Source organism: Ochotona princeps, chromosome 24 (assembly GCF_030435755.1).
Source record: "Ochotona princeps isolate mOchPri1 chromosome 24, mOchPri1.hap1, whole genome shotgun sequence".
Classification (NCBI taxonomy): Eukaryota; Metazoa; Chordata; class Mammalia; order Lagomorpha; family Ochotonidae; genus Ochotona; species Ochotona princeps.
In genome coordinates this window covers 23,910,167-23,932,710 of record NC_080855.1, presented here as the reverse complement: position 1 = coordinate 23,932,710, position 22,544 = coordinate 23,910,167, and the positions used below count along the sequence as shown (strand labels likewise).

General features: G+C 53.7%; 1 protein-coding gene across 1 annotated transcript in view; it reads left to right on the top strand.

The window, feature by feature from the left end:
• Window positions 1-22,544, top strand: part of GSG1L (GSG1 like) — a 141,698-nt gene that overhangs the window by 85,191 nt on the left and 33,963 nt on the right. Inside the window, exon 3 of the mRNA XM_004586835.2 lies at window positions 6,096-6,248. Coding sequence (XP_004586892.2) covers window positions 6,096-6,248 — 153 coding nt within the window. The remainder of the gene's footprint in view (window positions 1-6,095; window positions 6,249-22,544) is intronic.

Below are 22,544 nucleotides of genomic sequence, written 5' to 3'. Positions count from 1 at the left end.
CTGGGATCCCATATGGGCACCGGTTCTAATCCTGGCAGCACCAGTTCCCATCCAGCTTCCTGCTTGTAACTTGGGAAAGCAGTTGAAGAAGGCCCAAAGTCTTGGGACCCTGCACCCACATGGGAGACCCGGAAGAGCTCCTGGCTCCCGGCTTCGGATCGGCACAGCACTTGGCCATGGCAGTCATTTAGGGAGTGAATCATCACTCTCTTGGTTGGTCTCTCTGCTTCTCAGTCTTTCAAATAAATAAATGATAATCAGTCACATTTTTCTCATGTAGAAGTGCAGCCCAAATCCCCTGCTCAGTGTGTGGGTCCAAGCTAATCCCCACCCAGATGGTGGGAGTTCAGGCAGAGAGGGAGCAATCCAAAGGCATCTTGACCAGCGCATGCGCATTGGAGGCTGAGACTTGAGTGGAGATTGGTAACCTGTGTGCCGACCCTCTCTCATCCAGACAAGATCCAGGGTCTCAGAGAGCTTGCATGGCAACATAATAGGTGTTGCTCTCACGCACCTCCAGTTGGGGATGAGTCTGTGAGCTGGGACTTTGTCACCGACAGAAATCAACAGGCGTCGGGCCTGCTGGGAACCTGGAGATACGACTCTGCTCCCCCAGGCTGTGCCAATAACCTAGCTGCCAGGTTCCCACTAGGTCTTGTTTCCCATGCGCATAAATAAGCACCCATATTTATACTGTACGTCTGAGAGGGAAAACATGTTTGGGGTCCCACGTTAAGGCACTGCAAGTTGAGTGGCCACCTGCGGTACCAGCATCCCACATCACAGTACTGGTGCAAGACCCAGCTGCTCCATTTCTGATCCAGCTCCCTGTTAATGCGTCTGGGAAAGCAGCAGGGGATGGCTCAAGTGCTTGGGCTCCTGCCAACCGTGTGGGAGACCCCCTGGACGGAGTTCCTGGTCCCTGGCTTCATCCTATTTGCAGCCGTTTGAGAAGTGAACCAGAACAGGGAGTATCTCTGTGTCCCTCTGCCTTACAGATACATCTTTGAAAAGAAACAATTCCATTCTAGTGTAATTGGCTGCTTCTGCGATTCTGTTGGTGCTTGTTTTGTGCATTTGAAAGCATCATTTGGAGACAGGTGTCTGTGCCTTCTATCTCCAATTCCATGAGCCCCTCCACCACCCCTCTGTCCTGTTGCCCTAAAGGATGGCTTTGGGCCACTTGGGTAACCCAGAACGACATCCCCACATTGAGATCCTTATCACATCTGTGACGCTCCTTCTGCTGTGTTAAGGCCACAGTTTCAGCATCCAGGGTTTAAGACACGAGTGTCCTGGTGTGTGGGGACACCCCAAGGCATGGGAGGGATATGGTCTATGCCACCAACCTGTCCTTGAGTAGTGCGGGTGGAAGGAAGGAAGGTCTGGGAAAAGCTGGGGCCACCCAGGTCTCATGATCACAATGCACCCTTACACCATGTTTCTGTGTGCTCTCGCATCTCCTGTTACAGCAGGTGCCAGGAAGTCCCCACTTTGACTCAGGTCAATCCAGAGGTTTCCCAACTCATTATAAGAGGTGACCTTGGACAAGGCTGTCATTCTCTCTGGACGCTTGGAGGGGGAAGAAGTACTTCGGTTTGGAGTGGACAAAACAGACAGTAGCAGGATACAGGGGCGGGGCATTCCGTCCAGTTCTCCTAAGTGGGTAGCAAGGACTTCGGTAGCTGGGCCAGCCCCTGCTGCCGTCCAGGGTACCCATCAGCCAGAAACACAAGTTGGGAGCCGAGCCAGAACTCAAGCCGGGCACTGTGATGTAAAAAACGGGCATCCCAAGCTGCCCCCAATGCCAGTCCCACCAGGAATGCAACTTTATTTTTTTAAAAAAGATTTATTTAATTTCTTATTGGGAATCAGATATACAGAGAGGAAGAGAGACAGAGAGGAAGATCTTCTGTCCACTGATTCACTTCCCAAGTGGCTGCAGTGGCCACAGCTGCGCTGATCCGAAGTCAGGAGCCAGGAGCTTCTTCTGAGTCTCCCACGCAGGTGCAGGGTCCCGAGGCTTTGAACCATCCTCGACTGCTTTTCCAGGCCACAAGCAGGGAGCTGAATGGAAAGTGGGGCTGTCAGGATTAGAACTGGTGCCCATATGGGATCCCGGCGCATGCAGGTGAGGACTTCAGCTGCTAGGCTTCCGCACTGGGCCCAGGAATGCAACTTTATGACAGGCAGTTGGACCACCTGACTCACTAGAGACTTTGCGAGTGTGTCTGTGACAAGGGAAGACTGGGGGACAGCGGGCTGAGTTTCCTAGTTACCGTTGCCCCCAGCCAGGAAACAGTGGGTCCATACCTGTATTTCAGCTCAGCCCATGAATTGGCCCTCTGGAGGGTGGGGAGAAATGTCTCAGCCAGGGAGTTGGGGTGCAAAGGGAGTTGGGGGGTGAGAAGAGAGTTGTTGCTGCAAACCCACCAGTTCTGTCAGTGGAGGGTCCGAGGTGGCAATACACAGCTGTTCATCTTTTTTTTTTTCCTGAAAGGCAGGAGGTGCTGTTCACAGATGAGCTGTCAGCCCGCGAGCCTGGGCCTGATGAGGAATCGCGCCGTTGCTTCAGCCACTCCAGTCGGTCATACTTGGCTGCAAATTGAGCCATTAGTGGCAAGTTGCGCAGCCACAGGGACAATCCGTCCCCGCATTAATGAGCCTTTTTCAGTGCCACCAAGACACCTCTGTGCCTTGTGGGTGTGTGCGCCCCAGACCAGGCACTTGGCACTGATTTACCCCCTTTCATGTCCCCCACCTTTTACGTATTTTTAAGAACTGCATTTTTATTCTTTAGAAGACACACAGAGATGTTTCATCCACTAGTTCATTCCCTAATACCTGCAATAGCCAGGAACCTTGAACTCAATCCAGGTTTCTTGTGTGACAGGGCCATCACCTGCTGCCCCCCAGGGTGCGTTAGCAGGAAGCCGGCTTGGAAGCTGAGCCAGCACTTGAGCCCAGGCACTCTGTTATGGCAACCCCAGCGGCAGTTTGACCCCCTGTGCCCACTCACTCACCCACCCCTCCATTCCACTTCCCATTCGCCACATGCCAACACTGGCTGTCTCTGCCTTATCTCACTTTTTTCTGAGTGGGACTAAAGGGAAACTTCTGGTCAGAGAGGCTCAGATCTGGGAAGTGTCGGCTTCCGGGGTGGGGTGTGTGGCCATGACATCACAGAAGGTGGGGTTTTGGGTGGGGCTGGAGAGTCTGCACCCCAAGATGCCAGGTGGTCCCCATGTTGCTAGCTGGGATCTACTTAGAAACCACTCGGATGGGAAGCCAGGACTCCTGAGCAGATGGGACCTTCTCCGGCAGCCGGGAGAGGGTGTGGCCACTCCTGGACACACAAGTGGATATCCACTGTGGGGGGCACCCTATTGTCTCAGTCCACCACATTTATGGGACCACTAAGTACACCCTCAAGGGGTGTCAGATACTGCCCCTCCAGCTGGTCCTCAGCACCCCCTGGCCGCAGTCCAGGCATGCTTGCACAAGTGGGTTTTATCAAAGCCTGCAGCAGACCGCACCTCCCACATGGTCTTCCTTTCCCATCCATTCTTCTTACCCTTCACAGTACACATGGTTCCCTTGCTAGGCACCTCCAGGGCCTCTCTCCACCTCCCTGCTCACAGGGGTCAACCCAGCTTGCTTTGGATTTTCAAAGGAGCCTAGAGCCCCCAATCCCTCCATCACACCTGGCGGTCAGGTGGGCTTGGGATTGTCGAGAAGCAAGGGGGCCACCTTGTGCCAGTCTTCCTAGGGTGCTAGAGGGGCTGATGGCTGACCACTATCCCCACCAGTGGAAGGGGATGGCCAGGTGGCCTCAAGATGAGAACAGAAGAGATTGTTGCTGCTTGGGAAACCCACCTGAGACACTTGTCGTGACCTTGGGCCTTCCAGTAACCGTGGCGCCTCCACTAGCATAACAGTTATAACTGTTCCCTGTCTGGGGTGAGACTTTCTCCAGACTCAGCATTTGGTGCCTGCCAGGCATTGGGGACCCCAGAGCCTGTTTGTCCAGGGCTCACTTCTGGAGCATCCCACTCTCCATGGCTCAGCTGGTTTTCCATCACACTGGCAAAGCAGGGCCCTTTGGGAGAGCAAGGAAGAAGGAGGAGGCCTGGCCCAGGGCCCCGAAGGCAGGCATCCCTCCTTCCCCCACAATCGGGGGATTTTGGGAGCCCTGTGGAGGAGGCAGCTGAAAAAGTACACAATGATGAGGTCCACCTTACTGGTGGAGGGTGAGGCTGCTGGTGGAGGGAGGCACTGCCTCGGGGTGGCCCCATTCTCCATGGATTCCTTCCTGCTGCCTTGTGGGCCTCTGGCCAGCATGGGGGCCTTGGAGGTCACCAGTGTGCAGTGCCAGGGGCTGTTTTAACAACAACCAGGCTGCCAAGAATGCATTATTCGCTTACAGCAATCCAAGGGATTGCCCAAGAGATGCGATAATTTTGTAACTAACATAAAAGAGAGAGAGAGAGAGAGAGAGAGAGAGAGAGAGAGAGAGAGAGATTTTTCTACAGCCCCCCACCCCAGAGCCCTCTTGTTGCCAGGAATGGGTGTCTTGCAGTCTTGGGTCCCTCAGCAGGGAGTGGGCTAAGACTCGGAATCTGCCTTCTTGGAGAAATAGGATTTGTTGGGTGTCCCCAGGACATTCCATGGGGAAGACACATTTCAGGCAATGTTGTGACTGATAGCTTCAGGGAGGGGAATGCCACTCCTGACATAAAGATCAGAGATGAATTGGCTGGTGTGATTGGCAGACTGAAGGACGGGCAGCTTCAGGCGTGGCTGGACCCAGGAGTCCTGTAATGCTGTCAAGACATGGTTTTCCTCCACCTCTTGGTTCTGACTTCCTTGGCATCGAGTTCCCTCTTGCCATCTGCTGATATGTCAGGTCCATCTTGACGTCCTTGCAGCTTCAGATCAGGTGGAAAGAAAGGACTTCCAATGCTCTGGCTGCCCCTGGCTGCCCCTGTCCACAGACATGGTCCTGGTTCCTTCTGCTCCTCTCTACCCTTCACCCCAGTGAGGTCCTTTCTCCCTCTGGGCTTCATCTCCAACCTTGACCTCAGTCGGGAGTTCCAGGGCTCCATTTCCTGCCACCCCTGGGTCTGTTTCTCCCATATGGCAACTGGAGCAATGCATCTAATTTTTCTTTTTTTCAGATGAATTGTATTCATTTGCAAGGCAGAGTTAGAGGGTCTTCCATCTGCTGGTTCATTCCCCTACTTCTGGGCCGGGCCACTGCCAGGAGTCAAGAACTGCAGCGGGGTCTCCCACATAGACTGGAAGTGACTCCCCCAACCAAAGCCATGTAGGAAGAAGATGGAGGATTGCCTGGCAGGAATGACAGTCTCCTAGATGCAGTGGCAGGCAATGGTGGCCCAGATCAGACCATATGCTGGGGGAGGGCAAGGCCTGTCTTGGCACACACACACTAGTCAGAATGGCCAAAGCCATGGGAGGGCAGGGGACAGCCGGAGCCAGGAGCCTATGTGATCAGAATGCCCCAACTCTCCCTGAGCCTCTTTCTTCTCCTCTGTTTCAGTGGGGCCACCCACAGGTGACTACAGAAAGGTTTTGATTGGCCAATTCTAGGTCAGATGACCATGTTGGATCAGTCAGCTGTGCCCAGAGGGGCAGGGCCACAGCTCCTGGAAAACACTGGTTTCAGGTACCGAGATTAGGACAGGGGGCCTCCTCCCCCTCCCAGGCTTGCCGTTGTCCCCCAAGACATCTTTCCACTGCTCAGCGGTGACAGGGCAATTCCACCCTAGCCACTAGGATGGGAGAAGTAGGTTTCGAGTTGGAACTGTTTAAGGGATGAGGAGAACAAGAGCCTATCCTTTAGGCACAGTGAGAATGTTCTCTCCCATTGAGTGGGGCCACGAATGGGTCTCCTGCTGCCCTGGGTCACCCAGAGAGCTCCATGCTGCAGGCAGCCTTCTTTGATAGGGCTGCCTGATGGCCATGATCTTGGCTGGGGGAGCTGGCCTCTGCTCCTCCAGCTGGGGTGGGGGAGGGAGGTGGGACGATGGGAAAGCCCTGCTGGGTGGACCTCACCTCTCGGTCCTTCCGTCCAGGGGTCCTGTGGCTGTCGGTGGTCTCCGAGGTGCTGTACATCCTCCTGCTGGTGGTTGGCTTCAGCCTCATGTGTCTTGAGCTCTTCCACTCCAGCAATGTCATCGACGGACTCAAGCTCAACGCCTTCGCTGCCGTCTTCACGGTGCTGTCAGGTAAGGCCTGGGAGCGGGGCGGGAGCCGGCCAACAGCACGAGAGCAGGTGCACAGAGGAAAGGGGAGGGCTGGACCCAGCAGCCTGTCTTGGGTTGGAGGTGTTTGGGCACATGCTGGCTGTACCCACTGGGAGAATTTGGAAAAATTGCTCCTTTCCTCTGAACCCCAAATCTTACCCTTGGTGACATGCCTCTTCTCACGCAGTCAGTCACTCATTTCAGGATGTGTGCAGCGAGAGCTGCCCTGTGCCAGGTGATGTGCCCAATGGTGGTATTATGGTGGTGAACACAGGTGAATGGTGATGGGCTTAGCATGCCAGAGAGAGGTGGGCTCACTCGAGACATGTCTGAGACTTGGTGCCAGATGGCGCTTGTTGGAAAGGGAGTTGATGGTGCAGAGTGGACGATCATGGTGGCCCTCCAGGAGGCAGCCAAGAGGAACTGGGGTGGAAGACTCCATCACCCCCTCTTCTGGAGCTTGCTCTGCCTCCCAGCACCACCTCCAAGCGGAGACCGGAGCAGAAAGGAGAACCGAGAGGCTTACCTGGGTTCAGGCTCGAGTAAGACTAGGGGTGGGGTGGGGAAGCTGGCCAAGAGGTTGCTATGGTGATTGGAGTTTTGGGTCGGGGAGACAATGAGCCTCCCCCACTCTGAGAGTAGCAGTCAGGATGGGAAAATGCAGCACAGGGACTTGGGTTAGGGAAGGTGGGAGGTGGGGAATGCTGAAGTCCAAGGTCAAGAGCTGGAAGTGCTGGGAATGGTCTTGATCCTGCATGGGAGGAGGCATGCAGCAGTGAGTGTTCCCTGGGGACGGGATCAGGCCGAGACTCCTGGCCCTTGTTCATGAAGCAGCCACTCACACACAGCTGGTGGGTTTGAGTGTTTTTCTGGGATTCAGTATCATGGCTCTCTATAATCCTGAAGATTCACTGAGCTCCTCTGATCCCCAAATATGAACTCTGAAAGTCCCCCCAAATCCTACATGGTGTGAAGTCACAGGTGGAAAACGCCACACCCAACCTCTTGAAGGGCCGGGCGGGTAGCAGTTCAAACGCAGGTGCACTAAAAATGCTGTGCGGAATCACCTTTAGATTGTCCACGCAGAGTTCTCTGTTGGCATAGAGAGCTGGTTGTCTTGTCTTTCATGTGCATCTGGGTCAGCAACTGAGGTGCCCAGTCCTGCAACCTGTGCTCCAGGGTCAGACCACACATCTATGTGATTTTCCCTGAGGCCGGGGATTGAGAAGGGCAGGTTGAATAGCACCCCAGGCCAACCTCCATGATGAGCACCCAGGTCTGTGGGCACACTGAAGTAGACAAGACAGCCAACAGGCCTTTGAAAGAGTTCTGCGCCTCTGGTGTAATGAAGCCGGCAACCTCTCAGAACAATCAAGCCCACTCAAGGAACACCCTTGAAACACTCTTCCCTGCGCGGGGCTTTGAATACCCACCCCTCCCCCAGGCCCTGATGTAATGTGACGGCAAGGAGCTGTGTACTTTCTCCACATCCCTCCCCCTACCATCCTAATTGGAACTGGAGGGCCACAAGGGTCTGTGATCCCCTCACCTCTGTAACAAATATTTAAAAGAAATAAAAGAAGTCGCCTTCAGGCTGTGGGTATAAGGTGCCTGTGAAATGTCAATCAATTTCATGCCTGTGCTTGGATTCCAGTCTCAAGATAGCTGACTTATGTATATGTAAATGTTTCCTGCAAACCACACCCTAAACCTGAAAGCCAGAGCATTTTGGATACGTGTCACTCACCCTATCCTGAGAAGATGCCTGTAAGCCCACCAGGCCAGAGAGCAGGACGCCCTCGGAAACATGAAGGCAGCAGAAGGCGAGGCGTTGATTGATACCTGGCCTCAAGAGTGACGAGCTGCAGGTGGACGCAGGCTCTACCCTCAGCCAATTCCTTTTGTGCACCTGCTTCCTGTGGTCACAAAGTGAAGGCTGCTTTGCGGCTCCCCTTCTTGCTTTTGCAAGCAGACTCAGACTGGGTTAGGAGGGTCAGAAGCTTTTCCCTCTCCCTACTGGGAAGACCCATTGCTAAAGAAAATAAGATTGTCTCCATAATTGCAGGCAGATAAACACTCCTGGGCTCCCGAGGTTAATGGACTTGCCTGAGGTTATACACAGTCAGGGATGGTGAAGCCGAGATGAAAGCTGCCTCCAGCCAGCTTCAGAGGCCTGGGCTGTTTTCCACAGAATCAGGCCGTGGAAGCGTGTGGCCAGGGTGGGAGCTTGGAGGCTTAAGGGTCTGGCTAACAGTAAACGAGAAGTGCGAGCAGCCAGATGATGTCAGGAGACTCAAGGGGTGCGTGGCGGCGAGGAGGGAGGTTTCTGAATTTGAGAGAGGATGAACATGAGAGGGATGTGAGGCAGAGGTGAGTGTTAGAGCTGCTGCTGCCAGTGCTTTGGAGGAAGGAGAGGCTGCTGGATGTGGGGAGTCCCTTAGAACGGGGCAAGCGATGGGGATGGGTAGGTAATGTAGGTGGCCGAGCCACTGCAGGCAGTATAGATTGGGGGTCTGCCACCTGCCGGATCAGCCAAGGCCAGTAGAAAACAGAGTTGGGGATTAGGGAGTGGGTGCAGCGTCTGGGTCTGATGCCCAGCTTTAGCTTCCTGCCAGTGCACACCCTTGAATGACCCAAGTAGTTGGGCCCCTTGCCATCCACGTGGAAAGCCCGGACAGAGCTCCTACCTCTTGGCTTTAGCCTTTAACCTTGGCGTTTGTGGACATTTGAAGGGTGAAGCAGCAGATGGAAGGTTTTTCTTTTACTCTGTCTTTCAAATAAACAAAATTTAAAAAAAAAAAAAAAAGAGGGCTGGTCCCTGAGGCTGTGATCACCCCCCTCCCCCAGTTTGTTCAAGAACAGGCAATAATAACTGTAAGCATGGCCGCCTGAAGTGACTGGTGCCAAGCCCTGCCCTGAGCTCTCCAGCATGGCATCATCACTAGGGCCAGAGACTTACTGACTGTTTGGCTACAGGCAAGGCAATGTTCTCACCTGTACAGCGGACATAAGGGAGGTCCCATGTGCCTAAGCAGACTTGGAGGAATGAAGGTATCAACTTATAGAACAGGCCTACCCTGTGCTGACACGAGGGAGCATCTGTTTCCAAAAGCTTTGCTCGCATGCCTCGGAGACGGGCAAACAGGAGGACATCCCTCGAGAGGGACCCTGCCACGGGGGCTTGCAGCAGTGGGGAGATCAGGTGGGTTCAGCCCTGAAAGCAGATGATTTGCAAGTTTTCCGCTTTCCGATGGTGCAGGAGCAGCATGCATTGCACAGTGGCTGTCCTTGGAGGCCACATCTCCATCTTGTCCCACGCTGGTGACGCAGGGGTATGGCAGGGGCAGCGGGAACCCCCTGCCCTCCCTCCACAGTGGAGCGCTGTGTGGTCCAGCTGGGGCAGTGTGCACGCACTGCGTCTTCAGCTTACAGTGTGTTTGTTAGGAGCCGAGCCCTGTCGCAAGGCGGGGAGAACCTGGACATGCGAACAGAGGTTCAGGTTCAACAGCCCAAGGGCAGGAGACTCAGGATCAAAGGACAAAGTCTCTGTCAAATGTCCATCAACATTGGCTATTATAATTAAGCCTAGGGATTGATAATGATAATAATGAACTGAGAATTTTAATCACTGTTGTGCTTCTGTCTCTTAAAAAAAGTATGGACCCAGTGTTATGGCCCATTGGCTGAATCCTCACCTTGCATGTGCCAGGATCCTATATGGGGGCGCTGGTTCGTGTCTTGGCTACTTCACTTCCCATCCAGCTCCCTGATTGTGGCCTGGGAAAGCAGCAGAGAGCCTTGGGACCCTGCACCCATGTGGGAGAGCTAGAAGAGGCTCCTGGCTTCAGATTGGCTCAGCTCTGACTATTGCAGCAATTTGTGGAGTGAACCAGTAGATGGAAGATGTTTCTGTGTTTCTCCTTCTCTTTGTAAATCTACCTTTCCAAGCCTGCTGTTTTGACATCACATCAGGGATTTGTTTCAACAGATGAGCTTGGGAGAACACAGGCACCACAGCGAGCCTAGGCAGCGTGGACCCAGTGTGGTCCAACTGTGTGATTTTTGGCAAGAGAAGCCCTACCTCCCATCTTGTTATGAAAATCCTCCAGATTTGCTTTAATGTGGGCCCAAGAATTTATCTTTTTTTTTTTTTTTAAATAGCTCTACCCAACATCTGCAGGTTGCATGCAGCCTGGGGGCTGCCAGTTTTCGATCGTGGCTGTACGTATTTCTATTTTAGTGTTTGTCATCATTGATTTTTGGCTTCACTGTTTATGTCACATCCTTCGTTAGCCCCGAGGGAATAATCATGCCAGACCCACAGCCCCTAATGACCGCTTCAATGCCTTCTGGGTCATGGAGGCTCTGTAAGCCTTAGGTGAATGAATGAGCTGTGTGTGGTAGACAAGGGTGTGCCATGCAGAGGCTGCTAAAGAGTCTAGAAGGTTCTAAAAGGTTCTGTAGGCCATCAGCGTTCCCATAACTAATGAATTTGGACTCACGCACAATGTCAGGCTAGCATGCGGTTCTAGGGGGCTGGGACAAGGTCAGATTTAGAGTTTAATAATAAAAATGAGTAATGAAATCCACAGTAATGGGACTGCTGGTTTCTAGCAGTTTCAATGGACTTGACCCATCCAGAAGGCTAGACTGTGGGAGGGGGTGTCACTAGGAAGTAGCAGGTGTGGAGGGGTGTGGCCTGGGAGCAGGAGATGCTCAGGATGAGGGCCAAGTAAGTGCCCTCTCCCTGGTGGAGCCAGCAGAGGGCAGCACAGGCATAGGATCCAGCCCCTGAGGGGTGAGTTGGATAGGGAGGACCAAGCAGAGAAACTGAGGCTGAAGCCCTGTGAGAAGGGAAAAGCTAGTGCTTCTGGGGTCGCAGAAACACAGGAGGGTCCAGCTCCAGTACGTGTGAATCCGAGGCTGTCCTCCCGGGTGTTGCCCTGTCTCGGTCACTGTCACATCACTAGAATCTGGCAGGGAGCATGAAGCAGATGGATCCTCTCCATCAAGTGCTCCCCTGTAGGTCTGCAGCAATGCAGTGAGATGCTGTGCTGGGCGGGCATGAAGGGCAGGTGACCCTGGTGTGGATCCCAGCCTTAGTCCTGGACCAACACCTTTGATCAAGTTCTCCATCTTCCTCAGTCCCCATGGCTATAAAACAGGACTGTAGGGCCCAGCGCAGTAGCCTAACGGTTAAAGCTCTCACCATGCATGTGCTGGGATCCCATGTGGGCGCTGGTTCTAATCCCAGCAGTCCCGCTTCCCATCCAGCTCCCTGCTTTTGGCCTAGGAAAGCAGTCGAGGATGGCTCAAAGCCTTGGGACCCTGCACCTGTGTGGGAGACCCGGAAAAAGCTCTTGGGTCCTGGCTTCAGATCAGCTCAGCTGTGGCCATGGCAGCCACTTTGGAAGTGATTCAATGGACAGAAGATCTTCCTCTGTGTCTCTCCTCTATGTATATCTGACTTTCCAATAAAAATAAAATAAATCTTTTTTTTTTAAAAATAAACAGGGCTATAGTTATACCCACCATAAAGAGGATTGTGAGGGTTTAAGGGAGGGGAGCATCCAGCCCTCGGGGTCCCTGAAATGACTCCATCTGGCCCTGCCAAGGCAAGCAGTGGTGGGACTGGAAATCCGGCACATCTATGGCAGGCTAATGTTTAAACTGAAAGATTGTATTGACCCACAAATGATGTTCTAAATACCCAGATGGCCCTTGGCAGCAAAACAGTTCCTTAGCTCTGGTTTAGGGGATGAACACATTATAAAGTGCTTCATCGCACGCTTGGGTGCTGGGTGACTGGTAGCTTGGTGCTACATTACGCATTACGGCATCAAGGCTTGCAGTTCACGGCTTGTCGGAGGGAGGGGTTCTGGGGGTAGATCAGACATACAGAGAGAAGGAGCTGTCTGTCAGACAGGGGTTCTTAGGGTCAGAGAAGGAGAGGGAGATGGGGATAGGGCTGTCTGAAGCTGCTGTAAGCACTTGTCTGGGACAGGCATGTCCACTTCCATTGTCTACAGTACGGCGGTGGACTGAGCCCCCACAGGGACTGACAAAGGCCAGTAGGGTCCCAATCACACAGGTGAAACCACCAGAGCTGTGACCCAGGTGATCTGCACAGGAGAGCCACTGCCCATGGAGACCAGAATGGGCGCAAAGACTGAGGAACTAGGCTCCGGCTTGGTGGCCAGACTGCGGCCAGCGGGGAGGGTTCTGGCCCTGGACACCCTGGCATTGGATCCTTGACTTGCTAGGCAGTGTCAGAGCGTCCTATGACGAGCCTTCCTGCAGGGGCTTGGAGCCCTCCGTTCTGCTGTGTCCATGCCGTTTTGGTCTCTTCACGGCTGATGGTCATCTCATGGTCTAAGGTGCCAAGCCTTGTTCCGCCTGAGGCAAAAGTGTGTTTTCCTAAAGGTCGTTCTGTCGTTTCTGCTTTCCCTGCTGGTGGCTGCAGGTGCACGGAGGGAAGGGGTTGCTGTGCCTGGGAACACTGAAGCTGGCGGATGACCTGGGCTTTTGGGGATTTTTTTGCTGAAACCTGCAGGGAAGTGACTGTGTGAGGAGGGGGAGCGGGAAGGTGCCATGTTGCTCGCTGTGCCTCTGACCTTCTTCTCGCTGTCCTGTTTGCAGTAGGCGTCCATGGCCCTGCCACTCTCACATGCTCTGCTTTCCTTCAGCCTGGAGCGCCATGATTTTGGAGTTTGTCTCTTCTCCACTTGAGGACAAGGCCAGGTGGGCACCCTCACACCCAGTATGAGAGTGGACAGCAAAAATGATATTATGATTATTTTCCTGGAAGGTTGAAGGAGTAGGTGTTATGGTGCGGTGGGCTAAGCTGCACCCTACATACTGGCATCCCATAGGTTCAAATCGGAGCTGCTCCACTTCTGATCCAGCCCCCTGCTAATATGGCTTGGAAAACAGTAGAAGATGGCCAAGTGCTTGGGCGTCTATTATGCACATGGCAGAACTGGATGGAGTGCCAGGCCCCAGGCTTCACCTTGGCCTACCTCTGGCTATCATGGTCATTGGGGAGTTTATCAGCAGGTAGAGGATCTCTCTCTCTCTCTCTCTCTCTCTCTCTCTCTCTCTCCCTGGCACTCTGCCTGTCAAATAAAATTTAAAAGTGAATGTTTAAAAAAAAAAGAAAATCTGATTGAATTAACTTAACCCCATGGAAGATAGGATTAAGTTTGTTTAAGAAAAGAAACATGAATCCATTTACTCCAGTTTTAAAAAGGTTTATTTATTTGAAAGGTAGCATGATACAGAGACAGAAACACCCACATCTGGCTGAGGGGTGAGGGAGGGAAAGAGAGCTCTTCCATCTGCTGGTTCACTCTCCAATTGCCCACAAATATTGGGGCCAGGAGCCAGGTACTTTACCTGAGTCTCCCACATGGGAGGCAGGGAGCCTTGGGCCATCATCTGTGGTCTCAAGGAGCATTGGCAGGAAGCTGGATGGGAAACAGAAGTGGAATTCAGTCTCAGGCACTCCGACGTAGGCTGTAGGCATCTCAGAGCACCCTTGCCAGGTTCCTCCCATGTGAGGCACCTTGTCATCTCTTGTAGTACAGGAGTCCTAATACAACCCGGATGATCTTAGCTGGAAAGTACTGTGGGGTTTCAGTGCAAGGCAAGAGGAGGGAACTGGACCAGTGCCAGAGGAATTCCCTGGGCCGTTGTCCCTCTTCCCCTTGTCTCAGTATTAGTAGCATGGTCTAACCTTGGGCTGTCACCTGAAAATCATGCTGTTGCCCCAGGCTGGTTTAGGCTTCCAAGCTGGAGCTCCCTGCTGTCTTACTTGTACCTCTGAGATCTCAATGAATGACTGCTGGAGTCGGTGGAAACACCTTCAAATGGCAATAAATGCAACTGGGTTAAAGTTACTACTTGAAAATTAGGGCTCTTGAGATGGAGGAATAAAAACTAGTAGATTCAACATTAGAAGAGACATACTTTAAAAGTCATTGGAAAGCTGAAAAGGGATAGGGTAGGACTTGCCTGGAAAATATAAATCAAGAGAGAGCTGAGTTTGCAAGTCTGTCTAAATAGAATTTAAGACCAAATGATCCTAAGGGACACATAAGGAAATTATGGGTGAATAAAAAAATAACAAAAGAAGGAAAAATGTTTCCATCCTAAGCACATACTTCCCTGCCACACAAGCTTTGAAATGTATCGAATAATGACTGACAACTTCAGGAAGAACCAGATAAATCAAGACGCATACACATGCCTCAGAAACCAACCAACCAACAGATAAAAATATTAGCTGAGGGGATGTGATGTGAAGCAGCAAACAGGGGATTCCTTGTGTGCAGACCAGCATGGCCACTTCCTCAAGCCATCAGGGTCACAGCATGTCCCCACCACGCAGACAGCACCGTGTGTGCATGTGTGTGTGTGTGTGCATGTGGCCATTGGAACATGTGTGTGAACGTGTACATGTCAGTGTGCATACATGCGTGTCGTTACCCTGGCGCCGGTGGGTAGAGGTGAAGGGTACTGCTGAAGCATCTGCAGTGCCCAGGGCAGGGCCTCCCAATACAGGGGCATTGTCCCCTAGTGTCTGAAGTACCAGGGTCTACCAGGTCCGGTCTACGGGCAGCCTGAGCACCCTAGGACTGTGCCCGCATTGGAGCAGCTGTGGCCTGGTTCACGTCTCCTCCAGGCTCAGTGGGTAACCCAGCCTCCAGGAAGCCTCCCCCGATCCCCAGAACAGGTACATCAACTCTGAGAACCCCCCACACTCCACTCGCCATACACACCTCACGTGTCCTCATCCTCATCCTCCATGGTGACTTTATGCTGGCGTCTGTCTGGTTTTCTCTCTAGAATAGAAGCCTCAAGAGCTCAGCACCTGTCTGTCCCATTCTTCTCTTTCTCCAGTCCGGAGCACAGGGCCTGGTTCAGACCCATGCTGATGTAGAACGAACTTCTGTCCTGCTGCCCACTGCCTGCCAGGCCCAAGCATGGCCTCTCCCAGGCCTTTTGGTGACGTCACCTGTGCAGCAGACAGCCTAGGGGCCTGCTAAGCCATCAGAAACATGGGCATGAAAGCACTGGGCAGAGGGGACACCATAGGCAATGGCAGGGGCACCCCATGCACTGGTTGGACACTGGCACATTCTGCTGTCACTCCTGCTGTGCCACCTGCTGGGTGTGAGACAGGGAGGGGCATTGAGAAGAGGTTGTCCCCTCTCTTTACTTGGTTCAGAGCATTCTGGCTTCCATTCTAAATGACAGTTCTGCCTCAGTGTCTGCTGGGGAGGGGTCCCAGGACCCCTGTGGGGTCTCAGTCCCTTCTAGAAAATGGCGCAGTGTGGCCATGAGTGTGGCCTTGAACGTGGCCTTCAGTTTATCTGTGAGTGTGGCTGCAAGCGTGTCTGTGTGACTGTGAGCGTGGCCATGAGCCTGTCTGTAATGTGACCATGAGTGTGGCCATGAGCGTGGCCATGAGCGTGGCAGTAGGTGTGGCTGAGCCACACCTCAGTGCTGGCATCACCTAGCGGAGTGCTGGTTTGAGTCTCAACTGCTCCATTTCTGATCCAGCTTCCTGCTGATGGCATGGGAGCCTCAGATGGAGCTCCTGGCTCCTGGCTTCAGCCTGGACCAAGCCTGGCTGCTGTGGCCATTTGGGGAGTGAACAGAGGGTGGAAGATTTTCTCTCTCTCTCTCTCCTTTTCTTCTGTCTCTCTCTCTTGCTGTAACTCCATCTTTCAAGTAAATAATTTTTTTGAAAAAATTTAAAAGTGCAATATTTGTCTATAACCTATGCCTGTCTTCCCTTAGACTTCAAACTACCTCCAGATGACTACCAGTACTGATACAATGCAGATGCTTTAAAAAAAAATTTACTTTATTTTTATTGCAAAGTCAGATATATAGAGAGAGGAGGAGATACAGAGAGGAAGATCTTCCATCCTATGATTCACTCCCCAAGTGACCGCAAGCAGCTGGAGCTGCGCTGATCCGAAGCCAGGAGCTCTTGTGGGTCTCCCACATGGGTGCAGGGTTCCAAGGCTTTGGGCTGTCTTCAGTTACTTTCTCAGGCCACAAGCAGGGAGCTAGATGGAAAGTGGAGCTGCCTAGATTAGAACCGGTACCCATATGGGATCCTGGTGCGTTCAAGGTGAGTACTTTATCTGCTAGGTCACTGCACCGGCCCAGTGCAGATGCTTTGTAAATAGTGGTTACACTGTATTGTGTGCTCTGATTTCCCCCCAAAGTATTTCCTATGCCCATGTGCTCCAATGCGCAGCAAGGGCCCCCTGACTCCCAGCTGCTCCTTGCTGGGATGTGAGGCTCAGTAGAGCCTCCTGCCCCAGGGCCGGCCTTTGCCTCTGCAGTCAGCTCATTACCCCGCCCTCCTGCACCTGCTAGAGTGGGGCTGAAACAAGAAGAGACAGGAAAAAAAAAAAAAAAAACCCCAAAAAGCAAAACCTTCCATCTGTTGATTTCCTTCCCAAATTCAGCAATGGCCAGGCCTGGATCAAGCCCCACACAGGAGCCAGGAACTCCATCCAGTTTCCCACGTGAGTGGCAGAGGCCCAAGCACTGGGTCTGTCTTCTATTGCCTTCCCAGGCACATCAGCAGGGAGCTGGATTGGAAGCAGAGCAGCTGGGCTTTGCACCCTCATTCTAACATGGGATCCAGCTGGGAATTGATCCACTGTGTCTCTGGATCCACTTTTCTGAGCCACATAGGACCTCGAGTGAGCAGTAGGTTCCCCTAGACTGGGGTAGGGGTGACCCTCGGCAGCCAGGGGACTGAGCTGCATGTCCAGGGTCAGAGGCTATTCCCAGAGAGACAGCCGAAGGTGCAAGACATGCTCAAAATGGCAAGTTCACAGTCCGTGGTGCAGGGATTTCCGGGGTAGGAACCTGGGAGAAGACAGGAGAGAGGCCAGGGCGGTGACAGGTGGGAGCATGCGAGCCTTTGGCCTCTGCCGGAGATCTCTGTGCAAGGTACCAGGCTTGTGTCGCTCATTTGCATGCAAGCACCATCAGGGTCCCTTCCCTTCATCCCCTGTTTGTGAAAGGCCTACTCTCCATGGGAGATGTGGGTTCCATTGGGACTTAGTCTGTGCCAGTAGGTACACAGTGTACCAATCAGACCCCTCCCCCCCACCCTTGGTGGGGGTGTTGGTGGGGCTGTCTGAGCCCATTCATTACTCTAGGGGTCGGTAGATTGCTGGTGGGAGCTTGGTAAACCCCTTTTTGGGAGTTGGAAGGTCTGCATTCGGTACACCCTATGATTTGGGTTACGGGGCAGAACCAGTAAGAGTGATGTGCATGGCCTGCGTGGTCCAGTGAGAGGCTAGGAGAAGGAGGGAGGAGAGGCTGGAGAAGGGTGAGGATGGAGGTGGGGGCAGGGACTGCGCAGCCTCTGAGCGATGTTTCTCCAGCAGGTGTCATTGACCGCTGCCTGCTTGTCCACCCAGGGCAGAACTGGCAATTAACTTCCACGGGAGCTGGAGAGATGGGGGCGATGTGTAAGGAGGAACTTTCTCAACTCTAAAATATGCCAGGCCGAGAGGCTGCGGATTCTCGAGAGAGGCTAAAAATAGCTGGCGCTTTTAAAAATAGGTCTGGGCCGGCTTTACACACCGCCGCAGCGGGCCGCCTGCAGGCGGCGGGAAGGGGCGCGCTGGGCGGTGTGGACCCCGCCCCCTAGGCTGAAGGGCGCCTGGAAAAGTCAGCCCTGAGTCTGGGTCTTCGCCAGCATCTGCCTGTTTCAAAGGCGATTGGACAAAGCATGAGTTGGGCCCGCGGCTTCCTGCAGAGGGGGGTCACGATTTGCCAGCCCCGTGAGTTGCCAAAGTGCTCCTCCGGTGCGGGTTTGGAGATTAACTGGGTCGGTCCCTGCAGTCTGATTGGTTTCCCAGTCTGTCTTGCCAAGTCTCCGCTCTCCAGGACCCGAGGATTTCCTGGGAGATGCATCCATCACAAGGATGCTGTGGCTGCCCCTGATTCACCTGCTGCACTGCTCGGCCCTGGCAGCCTCTGATCCTGCTGGGAGACCCACCAGCTGCTCCTCTTGGACCCCCTGCCTGCTACTTCTCCCTGATCTGCCTTCCATGAGACTGAGGCTTACCCACTGGGCTGTCAGTCATGCGGTTCCTACCACAGCCTGCAGGACAGGGGTCATAAAGTGTCCCTGCCTACTCTCTATCCCCTCTCCTCCATGGGTTTTTCTCTGTGGGGATGGCACCTCCTCTCAGAGCTGCCCTGGCCTGCCCATTTCCCAGGCTATGCATTCAGGAGAACCAGCTTAGAACAGAAGCCTGGTACAAAGCAGTTACTCCGTATATGCTCAGTGCCTGATTGGATGCTGGGCTGCCCCGGCCGGCCTCCTTCACACCCGGCCGGCCCCATCCCACCCGGCTCCCGCTTCTTCCAATTCCTCTCCATAACTCTGCATCTCAGATCCTTGTTATGACATCTATGGCATAGTGGGCCAGTCTAGATCTGTGTCTGGGCTGGACCCGGGTCACCTGTTTAGACAACCAGACTACGTTTCCCATGTTAGAACCTGCGGTTCATCCACTCATCTGCTCCCTCCCTGACATCACCGTCACACAGAGCATGGCACACATACCCCTGGGCCACACTATCGCTCCAGGCCCTTGCCCAGGTGGATGTTCTCAGAAGGGATCGCCTGAGCCTTCACCTGCCATGCTGGGAGGGGACGCCCAGGACCCGGCCAGCCCTCCTCCCAGGAATGGGACCCTAGATGATTCGGACATCCCCTGGGTTGTCCCATGCCTCCAGGCTGATAGCCCCAGGGTGCGAGCAGCCACAGTTCTGTCCCTCCCTTCCCACCCCTCTCTCTGTTGTCCCCTTGTTCGCCTTCTGGGTCTCAGTCTCGCCCGCTGCCTCCTCCTGTGCCTGCATCTCCCGCCCTGCTCAAGCCGTTGATGTGGCCTCAGCCCAGGCCTTGATCCTGGATGACTTCTCCTCTCTCCCCACCTTCCAGTCTCCCACCCTAACTCTACCAGGACCTCAGACAGATAAGCCCTGCTGCCCACTCAATATTTTGGCCCAGATGGGTCAGAGGCACTGGGACAGGGACTTCTTGCCCCTCTGCCTTCCACCTGTGCACCACGGCTCTTCCCCAACTCCACTGTGGCTGCCCCCTGCTTCCCTGTGCAACCCTCGGCTTCAAGGCAGCTTCCTCCTCCAAGAGGCCTTCCTTGGCCCAGCCAGTGTGAAGTACCACACTGGAAGGCGCCTGCTCCCTGGCGCCTTCCATTTCTCCAAGCCTGACTCTGCTTTCATCATGGCATTTTTGGTTCTGACGGCCTGGCCAGGGTCCCCACAAGAAGTTGAAACGCTATAGAGCTGAGCGTCTGTCTGTCTCTTCCATTCCCCTTGCCCACCCCCCCCACAATGGTGTTGGCCACATGACAGGCCAATCATCAGGCGCTTGAATGAAGGGAGGTTGATTTTCGCCCACCTAGGCAATCTGCATTCTGAAGTTTTGATATCTGGTTCTGTCCAATCTCCTTCCTAGATCTTAGACTTTAGGCCTTTATCCCAGTCAGACCATCAGCCCTGAACATCTTAAAGGCAGCGGTCATGTATTCACTCAACAAATATGCATCAAATATCTCCTTAGTGCCAGACATGGGGATTGGGGCTGAGGGCTCCGTGGAGAGCAGTGGGCTTGCTGAATGACTGTCGGACCTGTGTTTTTCCTTCATTCAGGAAGTTCTTATGGAAGGCTAGGACTGTTTCAGGTGCCTCACAAATAAAGATAGGCCGCTTCATGTCTTTATCCAAAAGGCAGAATGACAAGATGATTGTTTCACCCCCTAAATGGTTGCAAGGACCAGGGCTGGATCAGGTCACAGTTGGGAGCCAAGAGCTTCCTCCTGGTCTCCCATGTGGGTGTTAGGGGCTCAAGCACTTGGACCATCCTCTGCTGCGTTCCCTGGTACATTAGCAGGGAGCTGGATGGCAACTGGAGCAACCAGGACACGAACTGGTGTCCTTGTGGGATGCTGGTGCTTCCAAGCGGGAGATGAGCTACATGAGCCATAGCACCGGCCCCTTGGCATTGTCTCTTAACTGTGTTCTGATGTCAGGCTCCGAAGTGTGACTGCAGAGAGCAAGGAATGGGTATCCGGGCAGTTGCCTCTGCTGGGGCTGCCAGCCAGCTGGTGCCACACCCACCCCTGCTCTGCCTTGCATGCCGGGGTTCTCAGGGGTCCCCCAAGAGCAGGTGGGAGCTGCTCCCCCGGGCTCACCATGTGGGCTGGGAATTCCATCGTTGGTGTCCGAGTTGGGACAGCCTGGATTGCTGGGTCTCCTGGTGCCAGCCCAAGCCAGGAAGTTAACAGCAGCCGCAGGACAGTCTCCTCCATCAGTCCCTGCCCCGGCACATTTAGGTGCTACCGGAATCTGATCGCTTAGTTTAGAGGAGCGGGAGAGCCAGACGCTGCAGGCACGTGGACCGACTTCCAGATTCAGTCAGAATGCTGAAGCCAATCTTCGAAATGCAGCCCAAGGGGCTCGCCAAGGTCTCTTTGAGTGAATTGTATTTTTCATTTATTGCATTTTCTTCCAGCGTGGCCTTTCCTATTTGGGAATAAATGGGTTTCAGCATAGAAATCAATGCTTTTTCTCAACGAAGAAGTTAGAAAATTAATTATGATGCCAACGGTCTGGGACTGAGGAGGTTTGGGATAAAATCCTGTTCTGCTCTGCTGACCCATTCCCGGGGATGCTAGTTCTCACCAGCGTCTGCCTGTCGGGGGGTACACGCTCCTGGAGTGTCATGTGTCTACCAATATCCCCACTGCATGGATGAGCAAACTAAGGCCCTGGGAGGTCACATAACTCAGAGGTCACTTGGACTGGGACGGGGACGAGGAAGCCAGAGATGCTGCCGCAGCTGGAGGTTTGGTGAGCAAGATGCAGCCCTGGAAAGATGGCCTGGCAGAGGCTGGGGATGGGGTTGGGGCACAGTCCCAGGTGGGCACGGCTTGTGAGCATAGCAGTAACTCCTCCGGGGGAAAACAAGCCCTGGGCAGCGGTGGAGAAGGACTCCCCATGCTTCTGGCAAAGTCATTCTGATTACTGGGAGAGGGACGGGCAGGCGAGGAGTTCAAAAATAGCTGCTTGTGCACATGCGCTTGGGACTGGGGTCCTGGCTGCACACTTCTTATCTGATACACCTGGGCCCACACGTGTTCTGGGTTTTCTTCCTCCGAAGGCATAGTGGGATACCTTGTCCGAGCATGGGTGGTTCATCTACACCTTAGACCTAGAGCCTGGAGGACGTTGCATACAGCATCCTCAGTGCACCTGCCGCGGTGGTGTGACTTGGCACGTGCAGTCAAGGGTGGGAGTCTCTGCTTCAGGACTCATGGCAGCACTCACAATGTTTACATCTGGGGTGGAGTGGGCGTGTCTTGGACTCTGAAGTTTTTGGATGAGGGGTGTTTGTTCTGTATAAAGGTCGCCTGTGTGGCCGGCAGGTTCTCGCCCTGTTTGCATGCTGCCTCCCAGGTGCATCAGCAGGCAGCCGGATTTGAAGTGGAGGCGGGCCTGAGTCCCAGGTGCTATGAGATGCTAGTGGGGGTCCCAAGCAGTGGGTTAGCCCACCGCACCACAGTGCCTGCCCCTGGGACATAAGTTGTGAGAAAGCAGATCATGCTCCAACTAGAGGAAATTGTAGGAGCAGAGACTATGGGAACGCTCTGCACTTTCCACTCATTTTTTTCCCCCATAAACTAAAACTACTCTTGAATTCGTTTGCTCCTTGAAAACCCAAAAGAACAGCAGGGAACTATTTGCAATCAGAGCAGCAAGAAGGGATAGTTTCCAGAAACACAAAGAATTCCTACAGATGCAGAAAAAAAGGTGAATTTTTTTTTTTTTTTTTACAAGAAGGCAAGAGATTGACAAAGGATACAGACAGGCAGAGTCACAGGAAAAGAAACGGAAATGGCAACAAATATATGAACATGTGCCCTCACCCACCAGCAGTAAGGGAAACAGACAACTTCAGACGATGGCGAGGAGTCCCTTTCCCCGCGAAGCGGGCTGAGCTGTGAACGTGGAATGACATCTTGTCCTGAGGGACCTCAGCCACTGTCCTTGTCACCCTCCCTGCCTGCATTTCCCCAGCCAAGATCTTCCTCCCCAACCAGCCCTGCAGTGAGAGAGCCTGGAGAAGCGTGCGTGCATGGGGGCTGACCCCTGGCCAGGGACACGGCTGGCCCCCTTGCGCCCGCCATCCTGCCTGGACCAGGTGAG